Source organism: Amphiura filiformis, chromosome 13, assembly GCF_039555335.1.
Source record: "Amphiura filiformis chromosome 13, Afil_fr2py, whole genome shotgun sequence".
Classification (NCBI taxonomy): Eukaryota; Metazoa; Echinodermata; class Ophiuroidea; order Amphilepidida; family Amphiuridae; genus Amphiura; species Amphiura filiformis.
This window is the reverse complement of record NC_092640.1, coordinates 61,328,218-61,346,612: the sequence shown is the minus strand read 5'-3', so window position 1 is coordinate 61,346,612 and position 18,395 is coordinate 61,328,218. Positions and strand designations below refer to the sequence as shown.

The 18,395-nt window shown below is 38.8% G+C and overlaps 2 protein-coding genes across 2 annotated transcripts; both read left to right on the top strand.

Moving 5' to 3' along the window:
• The first annotated feature begins 7,008 nt into the window (after positions 1–7,008).
• On the top strand, positions 7,009–8,928 carry LOC140167815 (E3 ubiquitin-protein ligase TRIM45-like). The gene has a single exon (XM_072191108.1). It carries the CDS (start codon positions 7,009–7,011, stop codon positions 8,926–8,928), a length of 1,920 nt encoding a protein of 639 aa, XP_072047209.1.
• Positions 8,929–12,642: 3,714 nt separating this feature from the next.
• On the top strand, positions 12,643–14,218 carry LOC140167814 (E3 ubiquitin-protein ligase TRIM56-like). The gene has a single exon (XM_072191107.1). It carries the CDS (start codon positions 12,643–12,645, stop codon positions 13,687–13,689), a length of 1,047 nt encoding a protein of 348 aa, XP_072047208.1. The 3' UTR covers positions 13,690–14,218.
• The last annotated feature ends 4,177 nt before the right edge of the window (positions 14,219–18,395 follow it).

Genomic DNA, 18,395 nt, shown 5'->3' with positions numbered 1-18,395 from the left:
TTTCAGTCCAGTTTCTCAGATCATCTAGAAACACTGAAAGCTGAATCTCTATTTGGAATCACCGAGAACATGTTTCTTACATCCCATACATTTAGATTTGTCATTTTCTTATAAGAAATATCCAATTTATTTAGCGTTTCCAGGGTCTAGAAAGAAGGTACAAAAACAACAATATAATAGTACATGATCTATTGTGCAACATAGTGCTAACCCTCAAACAAGTGACTGGTTTCAAATTAATAATTACACAAATAATTCCAGCAACTCACATTATATGTTGCAAAACCCATGTACTTTATGCTTTACTTAATGCATCTCTGATTTCACACACTGACTATGTGGTCAAAAAATGGTTTCTCTTAAAACCAGTAACATGTGTTTTTGGAGGGTTACTAGATTACATCCACCCCTTCATTTCTTTCGTATTGTATTGTATTTAGTATCACAGGAAAGCACGATTTACTCTTAACATTTAGTTATTTTGTTCTTAGAGTTCATTAAGAAAATCATTTTTCATTTGTAAAAGTTTATTTAGAAAGATTCGAGCCAGGTATACCAACTTGGTGTAGGGAACAAAGACAAAGACCAGATAAAAACAAATGCAGTATGTAAACCAGAATGGTGTACATGCACTGTTACGTCTCATATGAAAGAATCCAGTGAACCGTCTTTCAGGGAGGTAAGACGTTAACTTATTTTGCTCCGAGCTTTGTTTGCTACTGAGTTCTATTTGAACTTGCTCTTCTTCAGTTTTTGACTTGAATTTATTTTTACAAAATTGTTTTTTAACTACAGTTACAGTATGTAGTTTTCGTTGTTTGCTTTTCAAATATTTTGTTGTTCGTCCAAATAGAAGAAGAGCAGTTTATCTGCTCGAAACGTCGGTTGTATTTTCTTGTTAACTTTGTAGTGACCATCCCTGTGGTTTTGGATTTTTTCTAATGCAGACGTAACAGTGCATGTACACCATTCTGGTTTACATACTGCATTAGTTTTTATCTGGTCTTTGTCTTTGTTCCCCACACCAAGTTGGTATACCTGGCTCGAATCTTTCTGTTTTTATAAATTCTAGGTATCCTCTTGTATCATCCTTTGATCCTTGGTGTGTTTTGTACCTTGTCCGTTGGAGGCACCATTACCTACTTTACAAAGTTTATTTAGTTCAAATTGTATTCGTTATCATTATAAGGAAAACAAATGCGTTAAGTTTATTAGTATCAAAGGAAAGCATAATTCATTCGTAAATTTTATTCAGTATCAAAGTAAAGCACATTTCACTGGTAAAATTTAATATCAAAGGAAAGCACATTTCATTCGTAAAGTATAACTACCAAAAGCGAGAACTTTTCAGTTTCAATGTTTCAGTCTCGAATTTAAGTGTGATACGAAAATATACCGCATAAGTCATGAAAATGCCTTTGTTATTTTCATGACGAGTGCGGTATATTCTCGTATCACATGAATATAAGCCATACAATATTATTATTATCATATAATATGAAGCTTTTGCGGTGATTTTAATAGTGCCAATGTACCAAAATATTGGTGCCATTATTTTGGAAACCAGTCTTTTATGGTACTCATTTTCATCATGTTTGCCGGTGCAAAAACTGCGTAACTCAATCAATCACGCCTGCTTTCGCTACCAACCTCATTAATATTTATGTTTAATACACGAAATATATTTCTGCACAAATAAAATGAGAAATTTGAAGGTAGTTTTAAAGTAATGAAATGGTAACATTTGTTTGATGTAACTTATAAATATTATTGTGATCCTTAAGTTTGAAATGTATTAAAATGAGTTCAAACCTCCTTCTGTTACCGTGGAATTGTTTCTAGAATTCCAGACAGAGATAAAAGACTAAATCGCGTATGACGTCAGGGCAAAGGCGGCGCGCCGTCATTGGTTGCCGACCTGCGCAGTACGACATTTTCTGTCTAGTTGTCAGAATTTCGGGACGCGATTTAGTCTTTTTATCTCTGTCTGGAATTATAACTCTATCAGATGTTGTCTTTATCGACTCCTTTTCGGTTTGCCATTCATCTATGCCCCGGTTCCAAAAATTAAAAAAAATAATTATTTTGATGCACTTTGGGATCTTCTGGTTCTGCAAATCACGAATAATCCCATTAAATAACGCGTATTATATACCTCTTATATAGATTCCTCTCATCTGATTGGTTAAAAGTGGAGTCATTAAAATAGCTGTGCCCCCTTTTTCTATCAAGATGACGTCATAAGCAACAACTGTGCCCCGGGCATAGAATCATCTGTGCCTGGAAAACAATTGGATATTCGCAACCCCGAATACACAGATCGCTCGTATACATTACGCACCCACTATACGGCCGGCGTTGATTACAGTGTTGTAAAAGAGACTATAGCGGTCACAGTTATAGAAGAATCTATATTATTCGGTATATAAAACACATAATGACTGCTTAATATTCGGGGCACAGTTTAAAATTATAGGCCCTCAGTGATGTCAAAACCATGACTATGCCCTCAGCTTCGCTTCGGGCATAGTCATGGTTTTGACATCACCTCGGGCCTATAATTTTAACTGTGCCCCTCATAGCAGTCAATATTTGTATACTATTTTATTTGCATGGCCTTCTTTAGTGGTATTGTTGAAAGGTTACCTTGAATATTGATTAGTATTTGAAGTTACAATTAAAAGTCCAATGTCTCTGTAGCAACTGCTTTTGTGAAGTGTGTTTATTTTAATAAGTAACTAATGATATCAATTTTATGATTTCAAACATTTTAGAACATGTATTGAGTTGAGACTTTAAAAGCTTAGGCCTATAGACTTTTTTCGTAATTGCCCATCTTTCGCCGTAGTTGGGGTAAACATTGAATTTGCCCTCGCTTTCGATATTTTTTGTCACTTATCTACGGCAACATTTGACCTCGCTTTCGATATTGTCACGTGACATCGATATGTTTATCCCATCTACGGCGAAAGGTGGTAAACATCGAATTTGCCCTCGCTTTCGATATTTTTTGTCATGATTACCCCATCTACGGCGAAATTTGCCCTCGCTTTCGACATTTTTGTCACGTGACATCAATATGTTTACCCCATTTACAGCGAAAGGTGGGCAATTACGAAAAAGGTATATAAGCTAGTGTCTAATCATGGACTAAACTCTGCCCGGCAAGGCCCGGTGAATGCTCGCGGGCAACTCAACCCAAACCTCCTCGTGGTGTCGGATGGGTCACTCTAACTTGGGCAGTGGGGAACAGGCTTGGATGCGAGGATTTCAGCTAGCCGGAGGATCCGATGTTGCGTTTTGGCCACGGCTTTGCTATTCCCTCGGCTGACTCAGCCAGGTGTGGCTCTGAAAAGATACCGTTTGGTTTGTTGGAATGCACGGAAATTACACCGTATGGGTAACTTCACAGGAAACATGTTCAACGTGGCACCACGCCGTCTGGACAATGGAAATAATGAAGGTGCAGTGAAGCATAAAACGTATTGCAGTGGAACACAGCTGCTGTCTAGAGTTTAACAGGATTATGTCTAGCTAATCAGTCCCAGAACAACGCCAAATATGGATTAAAAGACCTTTGACCTTGGATGTACAACAGCATGTTATGATCTAATGGGAAACTGTGCACATCAACAAACACCATTTCTATCAAAAAGGCAACGGCCGATATAATTTGAAACCACATAAATTACTAGAGTTGGTTTTTCTTGGATTTGGACCAAGCTTTAGAATATCGACTGTTGCGTTTTGAAATAAAACAAACCAGAAATTTATCACCCATTGTAAAGATATGGCACATGTACCGAATACATGTACATACATTGGCTGACCTTGTGGATTTCCTGGCCATGCTAACCACATAAGGAGATTATACGATTAACCTAGCGCAGCTATTGTCATAGCAGGGTATTATTATGTAATACTCCTGATCCATATTTGGCGCTCTCTTGGACTGCTAATGGTGCATATGACCGTGGTAGTCGAAAGCACCATACAACACACAAAAACAGAAACTGGACTAAACTCTATGAAACTGTGAATAGAGCAGGCAGCAGGGCGTGGCAATTTAATTCCTTTGTCAAAATGTGCCCTAATTTGATAATATTAAGTATGAAATATGGCCTAGAAATAATCATCAGAAGCATGAAAGTTATAGTGCCTATTAAAGGGGAAGGTTTACAGATTATCATCTTTCCATTGCTATTTTCATGGCCTTATTAGATTCTCACTGGGAGTGTACGAATTGGGTCTTCGAATTTGGCACTTTTTTTTTCGACAGGTGATTTCATAGATTTGCTTCAGAACGAGTTCCCTTCCAAATCGTAGGCATGTGTCAAACTTCCAAGAAATCAATTTTAATATATGTACCTTCGAAATACAAGTTCTAGAAACACACCTTTTCGACTGATCTTGCACCACACCACTCTTCGCCATACATACATTTCCCTAACATAATATGAAATTAAAAGCTATTAAAAAAAGGAAATTTAGTTCGGCAGAGGCGCCGGCGGGGCTCGAACCCACGCTGCACTGCGCCGCTATCATGTAGGGCTATACAGTATCGACACATCACCAGCGCCTTAGACCGCTCGGCCACAAGGACTTGTTGGGTGGCATCGTGAAAATTTTAACATATAATCGCAACTTCATTACTTCAACATACCACGTGACAAGCAAAGACAGAAAACGTACCATATTTTGACATTTTATTTGTTTAAAACATTAATGTGTATTAATAGCGCTCAATTGTTGATAACTGCGTGTTCTACACCGGGGTTCTACATACAGAAATCCGACAATAAAATGGGCAGCTATACATGCACAATACATTATCGATTTGAACTCGCTAGGCTGCTCCGGCTGCACGTGCTATACTGCTATATTATACCGGGTATATACATGTGGTTCAGCCATTTTTCGTGTATACACGGTCTGGATGTTTGCAATTTATAGGAGAATTCCACGCAGGTCCTCAAAAGTTTCTTCTAGATATTGGAGATTAGATTCCCATAAAGACGAAACAGTAATCTTTTGTCGAGACCTACGTAAAATTTACATAAAATTTTTACCATCAATTGAGTGTTAATTTTGACTAAATTCAGAAAATATTTTGGCGTATATAAAATTGAAATAAAATTCTCTGCCTCCTAAACCACATAAATTTTAGCACGATTGGGTATTACGAATCGTTATTTATGATGTGCAGTTAATATTCATATATTTGTTTATACATAGGATGCTTCAGTTTTAACACAAACAATATTTCATTGAAAACTCTCCCACTCTGCGATTTCAAAAAGGTAACCACGCTTCCCTAGAATGTGCAATAAATTAGCATTAAAAATGTTCTTATTTTAGCAGCATTCTAGAAACTCTGGCGTACGGCGAGTACTGCTGTAATCTGGCACGTTCCACCACACTTTTGGCAATATTGATTGTTGTCAAACAAAAAGCAAAAGAAAGGTATTTTTTTCCTTAATTCCAATTTGTAGAGTTCAATTTTTGCCCACAACCGGGGAATCCACTGTAATATAATGTATAATTGAGACTACCAAATTACGGTATTTATACAAAAGCAGGATTAAGGACAATTTAAACTGGTCTGATTTCCATCTCCAGGACCCCGTGTGGTGGAATAAAGATGTTCGGTTAAAAACAAAAAAGTTTTTCTTTTACCCTTGGGATGATAAAGGATAATAAGTCACAATTTAGTTAAAACCTTTGAAGATTTGGTTTTAGAATTTGATATTTTCATTAAAACAGGGAAAATATAATTCTTTAATGAATGGAATATCTTTGAATTGGTTCCAGACCCCTAAGAACATTCAAGAAAACATTTTTGATACTATTTCTGCTTCGCTTTTGGAGGCAGAGAAGGTTTCAAAACATGTCTACTCAACTCTTGGGTTGATTGTCTCGATGTTTTTGATGAAATTGAATGGAACTGTGTGCATAGTCATGATAGTAGCAGTTTTAAATGTACTATTAATACCCAGTTACGATCTTTTTATTTTAAAGTTTTTCACAGGGCAATTTGTACAAATAATTTTGTTCACAGAATTGGTAGGGTGGATTCACCCAATTGTTACTTTTGTAATGAATTGCCTGAAACAATTTTGCATTTATTTTGTGAATGCAAGAATGTGTCTCACATGTGGGATGGACTATGTTTTTATCAACAGTGTCACTGGAGATTTTTTTTGTACATTTTCCAAATTGGTGCGTTACCAATCTCCTCACCTGGCCATGTATCAAAATAATGTTATTGACAAATCGTGTTAGAGAAACTAAATTCAAACCAATTAAAAAACATTTTCCTTATAGGCTTATCTTCCAGTTCATGCCATGTTTGATGAGGTTTTGGGAAATTTTGTTACATTACAACAGCTCAATCATGGGCAAAAAACAAAATATCAGTAGCAGCATCCGAATGGTGACCACAAATATAAAATGTACCTTTTTAAAATTTCGAAATTTTGATGATTGGCGAAAAGAATTGACATTCATAATGATTTACCATGCTGACGATGCAATGTTGAGTTAATTATCATCGTTTACAGTATTATGTTTGATTTGTGTGCATATAAATACCCAAACGATATTGCTGAGTTCAGAAGGTGACCATCAGATGATCAAAGTGGCTATTCCGAAACACATCATTCCGAATCGACAATTTCGAATCCAATTTAGTCGCACCATCCGGAATTCTTTTAATAAGTCCATACTCTTGGAACCGATTCAACTTAATGTGGTGATACAGCAGGACGTTTTGCGCCATGCCTTTGTGACAAAAAACGTGCGTTACGTGGCATAACACGCGAATCTGGATTTAATCCAGATCTTACACAGTCCTTATCGAAATACATCAAAATCCGACTAGTGATATATTGCTAGTCAAATCATAGACTTTGATCGACTCCAAAGCATCTCACATGCATGACATGCTACGAGTCGCGAGTTGTTATTTCGTGTACATGTACGAAGAGACCAGGGACACAGACGAACGATATGGCCGATTCAAAGCTACTAAACCTCGAAGAAACTGTTAGTAACGCCGATCTTGTTCAGTGTGGCATTTGCCATGCCGCTATTGACAAACCTAAGGCACTTCCATGTCTTCATACCTTTTGCTTGAAATGTCTCACAAGTTGGGCTCAAAGCTCTGCAAAGAAAAACCCGGATAAGTATAAGGACGTGGTATCGTGCCCCATCTGTCGCGAGGACTTTCCGTTACCAAAAGGTGGGGTCAAGGAACTCCGGACTAACTTTTTCGTCAGCAAATTGAAAGAGCGTAATGAGATTATGAAGCAACTGTACGAGAAAGATGCCAAGATTCCATGTACATCGTGCGTTAATTCCGACAATCAGGCTGTTGGTCGCTGTGTCGAGTGCAACGATTTCTTGTGCAAGAAATGTGTGGATAGTCACAAATCGTTGCGAATATTGATACATCATCACGTGTTAACACTGGAAGAGCTGCGCACAGGAAAGTTGACTATGCACAATCTGCCTGAACAAGAGATGTGTCCGAAGCACACGCGTGAGGTTTTGAATTTCTACTGCGAGACCTGCGACGAACCTATGTGCAGAGATTGTACCGTCGTCGACCACCCGCGTCCTGATCATAATCAGATAGACCTGAAGAGTGCGGCTGAAGAGAGAAATGACAAACTCCAAGAGTTATTCAAGCAAGTTGAGCTCGTTCCCAAAGCTATCGATACTGCCACTGCGCTCGATGAAAAAACCGCAAAAGAATTGAGAGCCAACGTGAAGAAAGCCATCAGTCTCTACAAGAAGACATCAAAGGAAGCAGAATCGGAATTCACGCAGAAAATTAATGAATTAGAGGCAAAACGAATCAAGGAGATAGAAGCACACAGAGATGGTCTACAATTTCAGAAAGCACGTCTTTGTACATCATTGGAGATGACACAACAGATTACACAGAATGGTTCTGAGCATGATGTAGCCACAATGTATTCATCGCTCTCTAATACCATGCAACAAATGTCCAAGTTGAATCCAAAACCTGTCAGAAAGTCAATGGGTAAAGTTGAATTCAAACCTAGCAAGAATCTTGACAACGGCATGAGTTCTCTCGGTTCACTCAATACCTACGAGCAATGGACTCTAGGAAAGACTATCGCATCGGGACAGTTCATAGCGGGAAGATACATCATTCTCGGTAGAAATGATGACATTGTGGTAGCTACATACCAAAGTGGCCATTACGTTCTTCTTTTTGATGACAATGGCACACCCAAGCGGCAAATTCAAACAAGCAATGCAGGTGGTACCGATATTCAAGGTGTTTCGTGGCCATGGGGCCTGGCAATCGCGCAAAATGGCGACTGTTTCATTACGGACTATAATCCATACGTGAAAGTTTTCAGCGCGGATGGAAATTTCAAGCAAATATTTGCTGCTCAGAATCCTAACGGCACCTGGTCATACAATGAGCGTTCCCAGTTGTACGGTCTAGCCATTGACGCCAAGGGTCACGTTTATGTCGGAAGCTCAAGTCAGTACATTAGTATCCATAATCAAGATGGTGCACGCGTATCTGGCTTCAGCGTTAACATGTTTCCATGCTTCATTGCCACCATCGCAGATGACCGTGTTATTATCAGCGATCATGGTAACAGTCAACAGGCCGCCTGCGTGTACGATACCAACGGTACTCAACTCCACACATTTGCCAAACCACCTGGAGGTAACTTCAACCCTACAGGATTATGCGTTGTCCAAGATGAAGTCTTCGTCGCCAGCAGCACAGGACCCCCAGCAGTCTATCGCTACTCTCTCACAGGTGACTATATTGGAATCCTGACTAAAGAAGTCATATCTCCCTGGGGAATAGCACTCAAAGACAATGGCGAAGAACTACTTGTCTGCGAAAACAATTCAATCAAAGTTTTCCATCCGTGATTAACAAACGTCACGCTTCAAAGGCTTCACCAGACCTTTGCATAGCTTTGACTCTCGGCTAGCGGCTTCGACCTGCTGGTTACGACAAGAGCTATCCATTGGCTTAGCATTGTGGGTGGTCAACATTGTACATATTTGCAAAAACTAGCTGCATTGCATTAAAATAAGAAATAACGATTAAACAAGTGGATAAACAATTCGGATGGAAACTACGACAAGTTCATTCAAAAAGATCTGCCTCAGGCGTTATATGTAACTTCAGTCGTGTCATTTCTGCACATGACAATGCATGATGGTCTCTTGAAAGCTCTCTGAGAGTTCGTGGATGACCTCGGACCATAATAGGATTTAGTACACTGGAAATGGTAAAACATAAAACCATCTTAAACTTGTTCATGAAAATTAAGTTCTACCTCCGAGCTTTAAAAGGACATTAAGCGACCCGTCAGTGCTGAACCACACTTTTCCCAAACTTGTCAGGTGTATGCATGTTTGCAATGCATTGTTGTAACCGACGCTTGAGATGAATAAGTTAGAAACTTTCCTGTATTTCTTGTTATAACAGGCAAGTATCAGACCTTCATCATTAATGAGTCAATGAACTTCATGAAATCAAGGACATCGAATTCGGAAAGCACGCTCAGTTCTATAATAGCAATCGACACTTCAAGAAAGAATTACTTCACCTACGGTAAAACCTCGTCTACAAGCATATAGAGTGCTTCTGATGAAAGTTAAATTAATCCGGGCGCCATTATGGAGTTTGAGCAAATAAATTACAGATCCAAGCATATACAAACAAGTGCTATTGTGAGACCAATCTATTGTATTGGCATATTCACGCTCGTTACGTTTTAATTTAGCTTTCATCAAAAACGCTATATATGCTTGTAGACGAGGTTTTACGGTATTTCATGAAAAGTACTAGTTTAATATTGTTATCAAATGGAAGTATTTGTGAGTGTAAACAAATTTGTTGAAATAATTCTGAATGTGGTTTGAGTATAAAGAAGTACCCAACCATTTTCCTTACTGTTGTTTTTCCTTCGAATAAGGTTCCTGCTTGAATAGGCTGCTTTGGTCAATTATATAAGGCTAACGTTGTCTATACAGGCTGCATAGTCAAAATGATTGGTACCCATCAATGTTGATGGTTGTTGAAAATACTGCCTCTTCCAAATGCAGCATTGGATGCTTTTAAAATGTTCAGAGTGAATAATTTATATGGCAATTAATCTACAAATTATTTTGATTTCATGTCGAATTTTGATGTGTCATACTCATCCATTATAAATGAAAACAAATGGGTACCAATCATTTTGACTCATGTTTTACATGATGAATTATGCTATCGTTTTGAGGCTTATCAGACGTTCTTTTCTCATTTAAAAGTATCATGGAAAAATGTTATGAACTAAATCACTTCCAATAAAGCGCAATTCGCATGTATTATATTTTAGCACTGGTTGCAACATATTCTGTACAAACCTTGATTTTACTTCATATGTCCAGCTACTCAGAGTATAGGCTATACTATTAATCACGAGAGCAATTTGCTTAACACACGTTACTTTAAGCGGATACATTAGGGCGCTTAGAGTACAACTTCTTAACTTACGAGCAATTTTACATGTATATGTTTTAACACTGCATCAGATTTGCATACTTATTAAATCCTAATATAAGTGCGATTGGAAAGAGTTTTCCACTTCCAATTTACGCAAAAATTTGTATGTGTTTATTTTTAGCACTGCAGCTATCTTGTTTGACTTTATTTCGTAATATTCAGGCTGCTCAGAGTATAGCTATAATAAGTATAGAGCAAGTTGACTGTATCTTAACACTGTATATTTTGTACACTTCTTGCATATCTACATAATTATCCAGCCTTTACTTCAAACAGTGTGGCAAATAGTAGTCTTTCTTCAAGACTACTAGTATTCTTAAATAAGTATGAATGTACATTTAAAACTAATGGACAATTTGGGAATTCTAATCTACCGTGACGTCAACATAATTATTTTTTGCAAAATGTTCGTCAATTTTGATGGTAATCAAGGTGTAAATATGATAAAAGTGGCCAAATGCTATGCTATGTTTGTACTAATTTTTTTTCATGCTGATTTCAAATATGGTCATGAAAATATACAATTCTGATTTTTTTAATAGTTTTTAAAGAAAACTTGTCGTCTGCAGTCGACACCCGCGTGGGGAGAGTTAACCGTAACCCTAACCCTGCTTTGTGTATTGTCCAAAGAAACTTAGAAAATAAAACTGTTGATAATATAAATAACAGAATGGATGTTGAATTTAAAACAAAAATTTAATTCAGGCAGAAATATACAGAAATAAAATCGAATCCGCTTATACATGTTATAACCCAGCAAACACAAAACGTTTTCGACATCATTCGCAAAAGGTTATAAAAGGTTGTCAGAAAACGTTTAAATGTCGGGTTATATAAAGGGTACATTAATGGTATAAAACGTTTTCATAACATTAAATAACATTTGTTGGTAATTTACTGCACAGCAAACACAAATAGTTTACAGAAAACATTTAAATGTCGGTTTATATAAAGGGTATAAAAACGTTTTAATAACATTCCAAAAACATTTTTGAAAACTTGGTACAAATCATTCTGAACAGAATGTTATTTTGGGGTTGAAAACATATTTTGCAAAAAATGTTTGCCCAAAATATTTACAATAACGTTTTTAAAATGTTTTCACGACCTTTATAAGACATTTAAATGTTATTAAAACGTTTTGTAAGAAACATTTTAAGAACATTTCTGTGTTTGCTGGGTGCAAATATTTTAACATGTTATTTAAGCGTTGACAAAATATTTGGCCAAAAATGTTTGCAAAAATAGTTTACAATGACATTTCGATAACATTTTAAAAATATTGTTTTAGTGTGTTTTCATACAAAACGTTTTAAACGATTTCATGACCTTTATATAACCCGACAACCTAAACCAAAATCCAAAATATAACTTATTTAAAACGTTTTAAAAACGTTTTTGTGTTTGCTGGGAAGGAATTTGTAAGGAATTTCGATTTACTGTATTAATCTTTGAACCTATTTTGTTTTTTAAGTTCACGTGTAAGCTTGTAAGAAATTCTTGCGTAACATTTAAATTTTAGTATTTTAAAGTATATTATTTTGATTAATGTACGTTTGTTGCAATAAATTTTGTCCTGGAAAGGCCGAAAAACTTAAACAAAAGTTATTGCTCTATTTAACTTGATATTAAAGTATATCAGCAGTTACCGGATATTCATGATTGCTGTGTACGGAGTTCGTAAGGTGACTGTTGCATGACCACAGTGGCTATCCCAGGACACATAGTTCCGAATCTACAATATTTCGAATCCAATGTACATGATTTAGTTGTGTTATTCATAATATAATTATTTAGATAATTGATCCAAATTTACAAGCAACATACGCTAGGAACCAATTAAAAAACCGGTGGTGTTACAGCAGGACGTTTGCGGCATCGCGCGATAAGGAGCTCTTCTTATGTGGTTCGTATTGCAATGCATCATAAAATCTAGTGAGATCTTGATAGTAAAATCCAGGTGGTAGCTGGTGGTAAAATCATGGACTTTGTACCGAATCGATAGCATGACATACGCTATTCACGTTGTTGTTGTTTCGTGTACATGTATGTAGAGGCCGGGGTATAGGCTCGCGGAAATAGACACAATGGCTGAATCAAAGCTACCAAACCTCGAAAGAACTGTTAATAACGCTGATCTTGTACAGTGCAGCATTTGCCATGCCGCTATTGACAAACCTAAGGCACTGCCATGTCTTCATACATTCTGCTTGAAATGTCTCACAAGTTGGGCTCAAAGCTCTGCAAAGAAACACCCGGATAAATACAAGGACGCGGTTTCGTGCCCCACCTGTCGCGAGGACTTTCCTTTACCGAAAGGTGGAGTGAAGGAACTCAGGACTAACCTTTTCGTCAGCAAATTGAAAGAGCGAAATGAAACTATGAGACAACTGTACGAGAAAGATGCCAAGATTCCATGTACCTCGTGTGATAATTCCGACAACCGGGCTTTTGGTCGTTGTGTAGAATGCAACGATTTCTTGTGTAAGAAATGCATGGATATTCATAAGTCGTTGCGCATACTGAAACATCACCACGTGCTTACACTGGAAGAGCTCCGCTCGGGAAAGTTGACTATGCATAATCTGCCTAAACAGGAGATGTGTCCTAAGCACAAGGGTGAAGTTTTGCGGTTCTACTGCGAGACATGCGATGAACCCATGTGCAGAGATTGTACCGTTGTAGACCATCCGCGTCCTGACCATACACAGATAGACCTGAAGAGTGCGGTTAAAGAGAGACATGACAAAATCATAGAGTTATTCAAGCAAGTTGAACTCATTCCCAATGCTATCGATATTACCACGGCGGAGGATGAGAAAACGCTGAAAGCATTGAAAGCGAACGAGAAGAAAGCCATCAGTCTGTACAAGAAAACAGTGAAGAAAGCAGAATCGGAATTTACACAGAAAATTAAACAATTGGTGGCAAAGAGAAGCAAGGATATAGAAGCACACAGAGATGGCCTACAATTTCAGAAATCGCGTCTTTGTACTTCATTGGAGATGACACAACAGATTACGCAGAATGGATCCGAGCATGATATATGTTGCCACAATGTATTCATCGCTCTCCAATACCATGCAACAGATGTCCAAATTGAATCCAAAGCCTGTAAGAAAGTCTATGGGTAAAGTTGAATTCTTACCAAACGAGGATCTTGATAATATGATGAGCTTTATTGGTTTACTCAGTACTTACGAGCAATGGGCTTTAGGAAAGACCATCGCATCGGGACACTTCAATATGGGGAGATACATCGTTTTCGGCAAAAATTATGAAATTGCGGAGGCTACATTCAGCAGTGGACATCACGTTCGACTTTTTGATGACGACTGCACACCCAAACGACAAATACAAACCAGTGGTGCAGGTGGCGGTGATTCAAGAGCTTCGAATCCATGGGGTCTGGCAATCGCGCAAAATGGCGACTATTTCGTTACGGATCAAAATCCGTTTGTTAAAGTTTTCAATGCGGAGGGAAATTTCAAGCATAGGTTCGGTGTTCAGAATCCTAACGGCAACTGGTCACACAGTGAGAATTCACAAGTGTACGGTATAGCCATTGACAACAAGGATCGCGTGTATGTCGGAAGTTCTAATCAGTACATTAGTACCCATAATCAAAATGGTACTCGCATATCTGGCTTCAATCTCAATCTATGTCCATACTTCATTGCTATCACTACAGATCACATAATTGCCAGCGATCATTATTTAATTCAATATGCCGTCCACGTGTACGACACCAAAGGCACTCAACTCCACACCTTCGCCACTCCACCAGGAGGTAACTTCTACCCTACAGGATTATGCGTTGTCCAAGATGAAGTCTTCGTCGCCAGCTACTATGGAGTTCCTGCAGTTTACCGTTACTCTCTCACAGGTGACTATATTGGAATCCTGACTAAAGACGTCACAGCTCCCCTGGGGAATAGCACTCAAAGACGACGAGGAAGAGCTTCTTGTCTGTGACAATAATTCCATCAAAGTATTTCACCGCAAATAGGAACATTCATTCTCAGAAAATATTCTTGAGACGCTTTACACTTGACAATTATGTTATTGTATTTTAAAGTAAAAATGGTCAGACTACTGCGTGGGAGCATCCCGACTTTCGTTACGGTAGGTGTGTGCAGCGTCGAGGTAAAATTTGATTCTCAATATAACGAACTACAACTAGAAGGCTATATATTTGTACACAAATACGGCTATACCCGCATGTTATCGGTGTACCCAAACTTACAGTCCTTATTTGCTGAGGACTTAAAATAAAGAAATTGTAAAAAGTCGTCCAATTGGGCAGAAAATGTGTAAAAGTGAAAGTCCAAGTCACAAGCTTTAATTGAATGTAGGTTGCACTGTCGTAGCACTTAAAATAAAGAAATTGTAAAAAGTCCCTCCCAGGGAGTCGTCTCTCTCTTACTCTCCATAGGTTGCTGTTATCAGTCTCTCTTACTCACAGTGAAGCTATGCAGTATGATATTAAAGGGGGAAACTATTCAAGAGGGAGTATGTAAATTAAATGGAACAGCCATTTCAAAGGGAGTATGTAAATTAAACGGAACAGCTTTTTGGGGAGATATTTCAGAGGGAGTATGTAAAGTAATGGAACAGCCAAAGGGTATGTAATTTAACTGGAACAGCCTTAACGCTTCTATTTCCAATTATGATATAATACGATCTGTCTGTTTAGTCCTACGTGTGTGGGGTGTGTGGGTGTTAGTAACAATATAATTCTCAGGTGCTATCTATGTACAAATTCTGAGCCCTGAAGCTGCTTTATTTGATGAGAAACGGCCGGCCCTTTGTTTTAACATTTGGGGCCCTGGGGCCCATAATATTTGACTTATGGGGCTCATGTACATATGTTGAAGTATAATTCTCAAGTACTATCAGAAAACTCAAGCTGGGCATTGTAGCTGCTTTATTTACTGAGTAACGGCCAGCCCTATGTTTTAGCTTTTGGGGCCCTGGGGCCCATATTATGTGACATATGGGGGTTATATATACATATGACAATATAATACTAAAGACCTATCTGTGTACCAAATCTGAACCCTGTAGCTACTTTTTTTGCTGAGAAACGGCCGGCCCTTTGTTTTAACATTTAGGCCCCTGGGGCCCCTAGCCTTGTACATATGGGGCCGAAATGAGCAAAAGGCACATCTACAACTTAGGGCCCATACATATGCCACATATGAGCCCTAGTCATCTTATACTTATAGAGCTAGGCTTGTCAATCTGTTGCACAATATTTTAACATTTGGGCCCCTGGGGCCCATAATATATAACATATGGGGCTCTTGTATATTTGTAAATATAGAGTACCCCTAGGGCTATCAGTGTACCAACTTAGGGCCCTGAGGCTGCTTCATTTGATGAGAAACAACGTGCTTTGTATTTTCACATTTGGGCCCCTGGGGCCCGTGACCTTTGACCTCTGGGGCCAAGATGGGCAAAAGGCACTTCTACGGGGTAGGGCCCATAAGTGTACCACATATGGGACCTGGGGCCCTTGTAGTTTTAGCGCTAGCCTTGACAGAATGTTGTGTTTGATGGGAGAAGGAGGAGGAGGAGAAGAAACTAGAAGGCTATATATTTGCACACAAATACGGCTATACCCGCATGTTATCGGTGTACCCAAACTTACAGTCCTTATTTGTTGAGGACTTAAAATAAAGAAATTGTATGTGTAAAAAGTGAAAGTCCAAGTCACAAGCTTTAATTGAATGTAGGTTGCACTGTCGTAGCACTTAAAATAAATATATTGTAAAAAGTCCCCTCCCAGGGGAATCGTCTCTCTTACTCTCCATAGGTTGCTGTTGTCAGTCTCTCTTACTCACAGTGAGGATATGCAATATGATTCAGGGGAAACTATTCCAGAGGGAGTATGTAAATTAAATGGAACAGCCATTTCAGAGGGAGTATGTATATTAAACGGAACAGCCTTTTTGGGGCCATTTCAGAGGGATTACGTAAATTAAATGGAACAGCCAATGGGTATGTAATTTAACTGGAACAGCCTTAACGCTTCACGCTGGTATTTCCAATTATGATAAAATACGATCTGTCTGTTTAGTCCTACGTGTGTGGGGTGGATGGGTGTGTGGGTGTACTGTTAGTAACAATATAATTCTCAGGTGCTATCTGTGTACAAATTCTGAGCCCGGAAGCTGCTGTCTTTAATGAGAAACGGCCCGCCCTTTGTTTTAACATTTGGGGCCCTGGGGCCCATAATATTTAACTTATGAGGCCCATGTACATAATTATGTTTAAGTATAATTTTCTAGTGCTATCAGTAGACTCAAGCTGGCCACTGTAGCTACTTTATTTACTGAGTAACGGCCGGCCCTATGTTTTAGCGTTTGGGGCCCTGGGGCCAATATTATGTGATATATGGGGCTCATATGTACATATAACAATGTAGTTCTCAAGTGCACTCTGTGTACAAACTCTGAGCCATAAAGCTGCTGTATATGATGAGAAACGGCCGGCCCTTTGTTTTAACATTTGGGGCCCTGGGGCCCAATATATATGACTTATGAGGCTCATGTACATATGTTGAAGTATGATTCTCAAGTGCTATCAGTAGACTCAAGCTGGGCATTGTAGCTGCTTTATTTACTGAGTAACGGCCGGCCCTATGTTTTAGCGTTAGGGGCCCTGGGGCCCATATTATGTGACATATGGGGATTATATATACATATGACAATATAATACTAAAGACCTATCTGTGTACCACATCTGAACCCTGTAGCTACTTTATTTGTTGAGAAACGGCCGGCCGTTTGTTTTAACATTTGGGCCCATGGGGCCCCCAGCCTTGTACATCTGGGGCCAAAATGGGCAAAAGGCACATCTACAACCTAGGGCCCATACATATGCCACATATGAGCCCTAGTGAACTTGTACTTTTAGAGCTAGGCTTTTCAATCTGTTGCACCATATTTTAACATTTGGGCCCCTGGGGCCCATAATATATAACATATGGGGCTCTTGTAAATTTGTAAATATAGAGTACCCCTAGGGCTATTAGTGTACCGATTCAGGGCCCTGAGGCTGCTTCATTTGATGAGAAATGGCGTGCTTTGTATTTTCATATTTGGGCCCCTGGGGCCCGTGACCTTTGTCCTCTGGGGCCAAGATGGGCAAAAGGCACTTCTACGGGGTAGGGCCCATAAGTGTACCACATATGGGCCCCAGGGCCTTTGTAGTTTTAGCGCTAGCCTTGACAGAATGATGTGTTTGATGGAGGAGAAGGAGGAGGAGAAGAAACCACAGGATGGGAAGATACCCTGCATGCTATTGCATGCGGGTATAAGAAACCACAGGATGGGAAGATACCCTGCATGCTATTGCATGCGGGTATAATGGATGTAGGTTGCACTGTCGTAGCACTTAAAATAAAGAAATTGTAAAAAGTCCCCTCCCAGGGGAGTCGTCTCTCTTACTCTCCATTAGTTGCTGTTGTCAGTCTCTCTTACTCACAGTGAGGCTATGCAATATGATTAGGGGAAACTATTCCAGAGGGAGTATGTAAATTAAATGGAACATCCATTTCAGAGGGAGTATGTAAATTAAACCATTTCAGAGGGAGTATGTAAATTAAATGGAACAGCCAATGGGTATGTAATTTAACTGGAACAGGCTAAACGCTTCACGCTGGTATTTCCAATAATGATATAATACGTACGATCTGTCTGTTTAGTCCTACGTGTGTAGGGTGGATGGGTGTGTGGGTGTTAGTAAAAATATAATTCTCAGGTGCTCTCTGTGTACAAATTCTGAGCCCGGAAGATGATTTCTTTGATGAGAAACGGCCCGCCCTTTGTTTTAA

Coding starts and splice junctions, on each gene's coding strand:
- LOC140167815 (XM_072191108.1), top strand. CDS start 7,009: ATGGCCGATTCAAAGCTACTAAACCTCGAAGAAACTGTTAGTAACGCC.
- LOC140167814 (XM_072191107.1), top strand. CDS start 12,643: ATGGCTGAATCAAAGCTACCAAACCTCGAAAGAACTGTTAATAACGCT.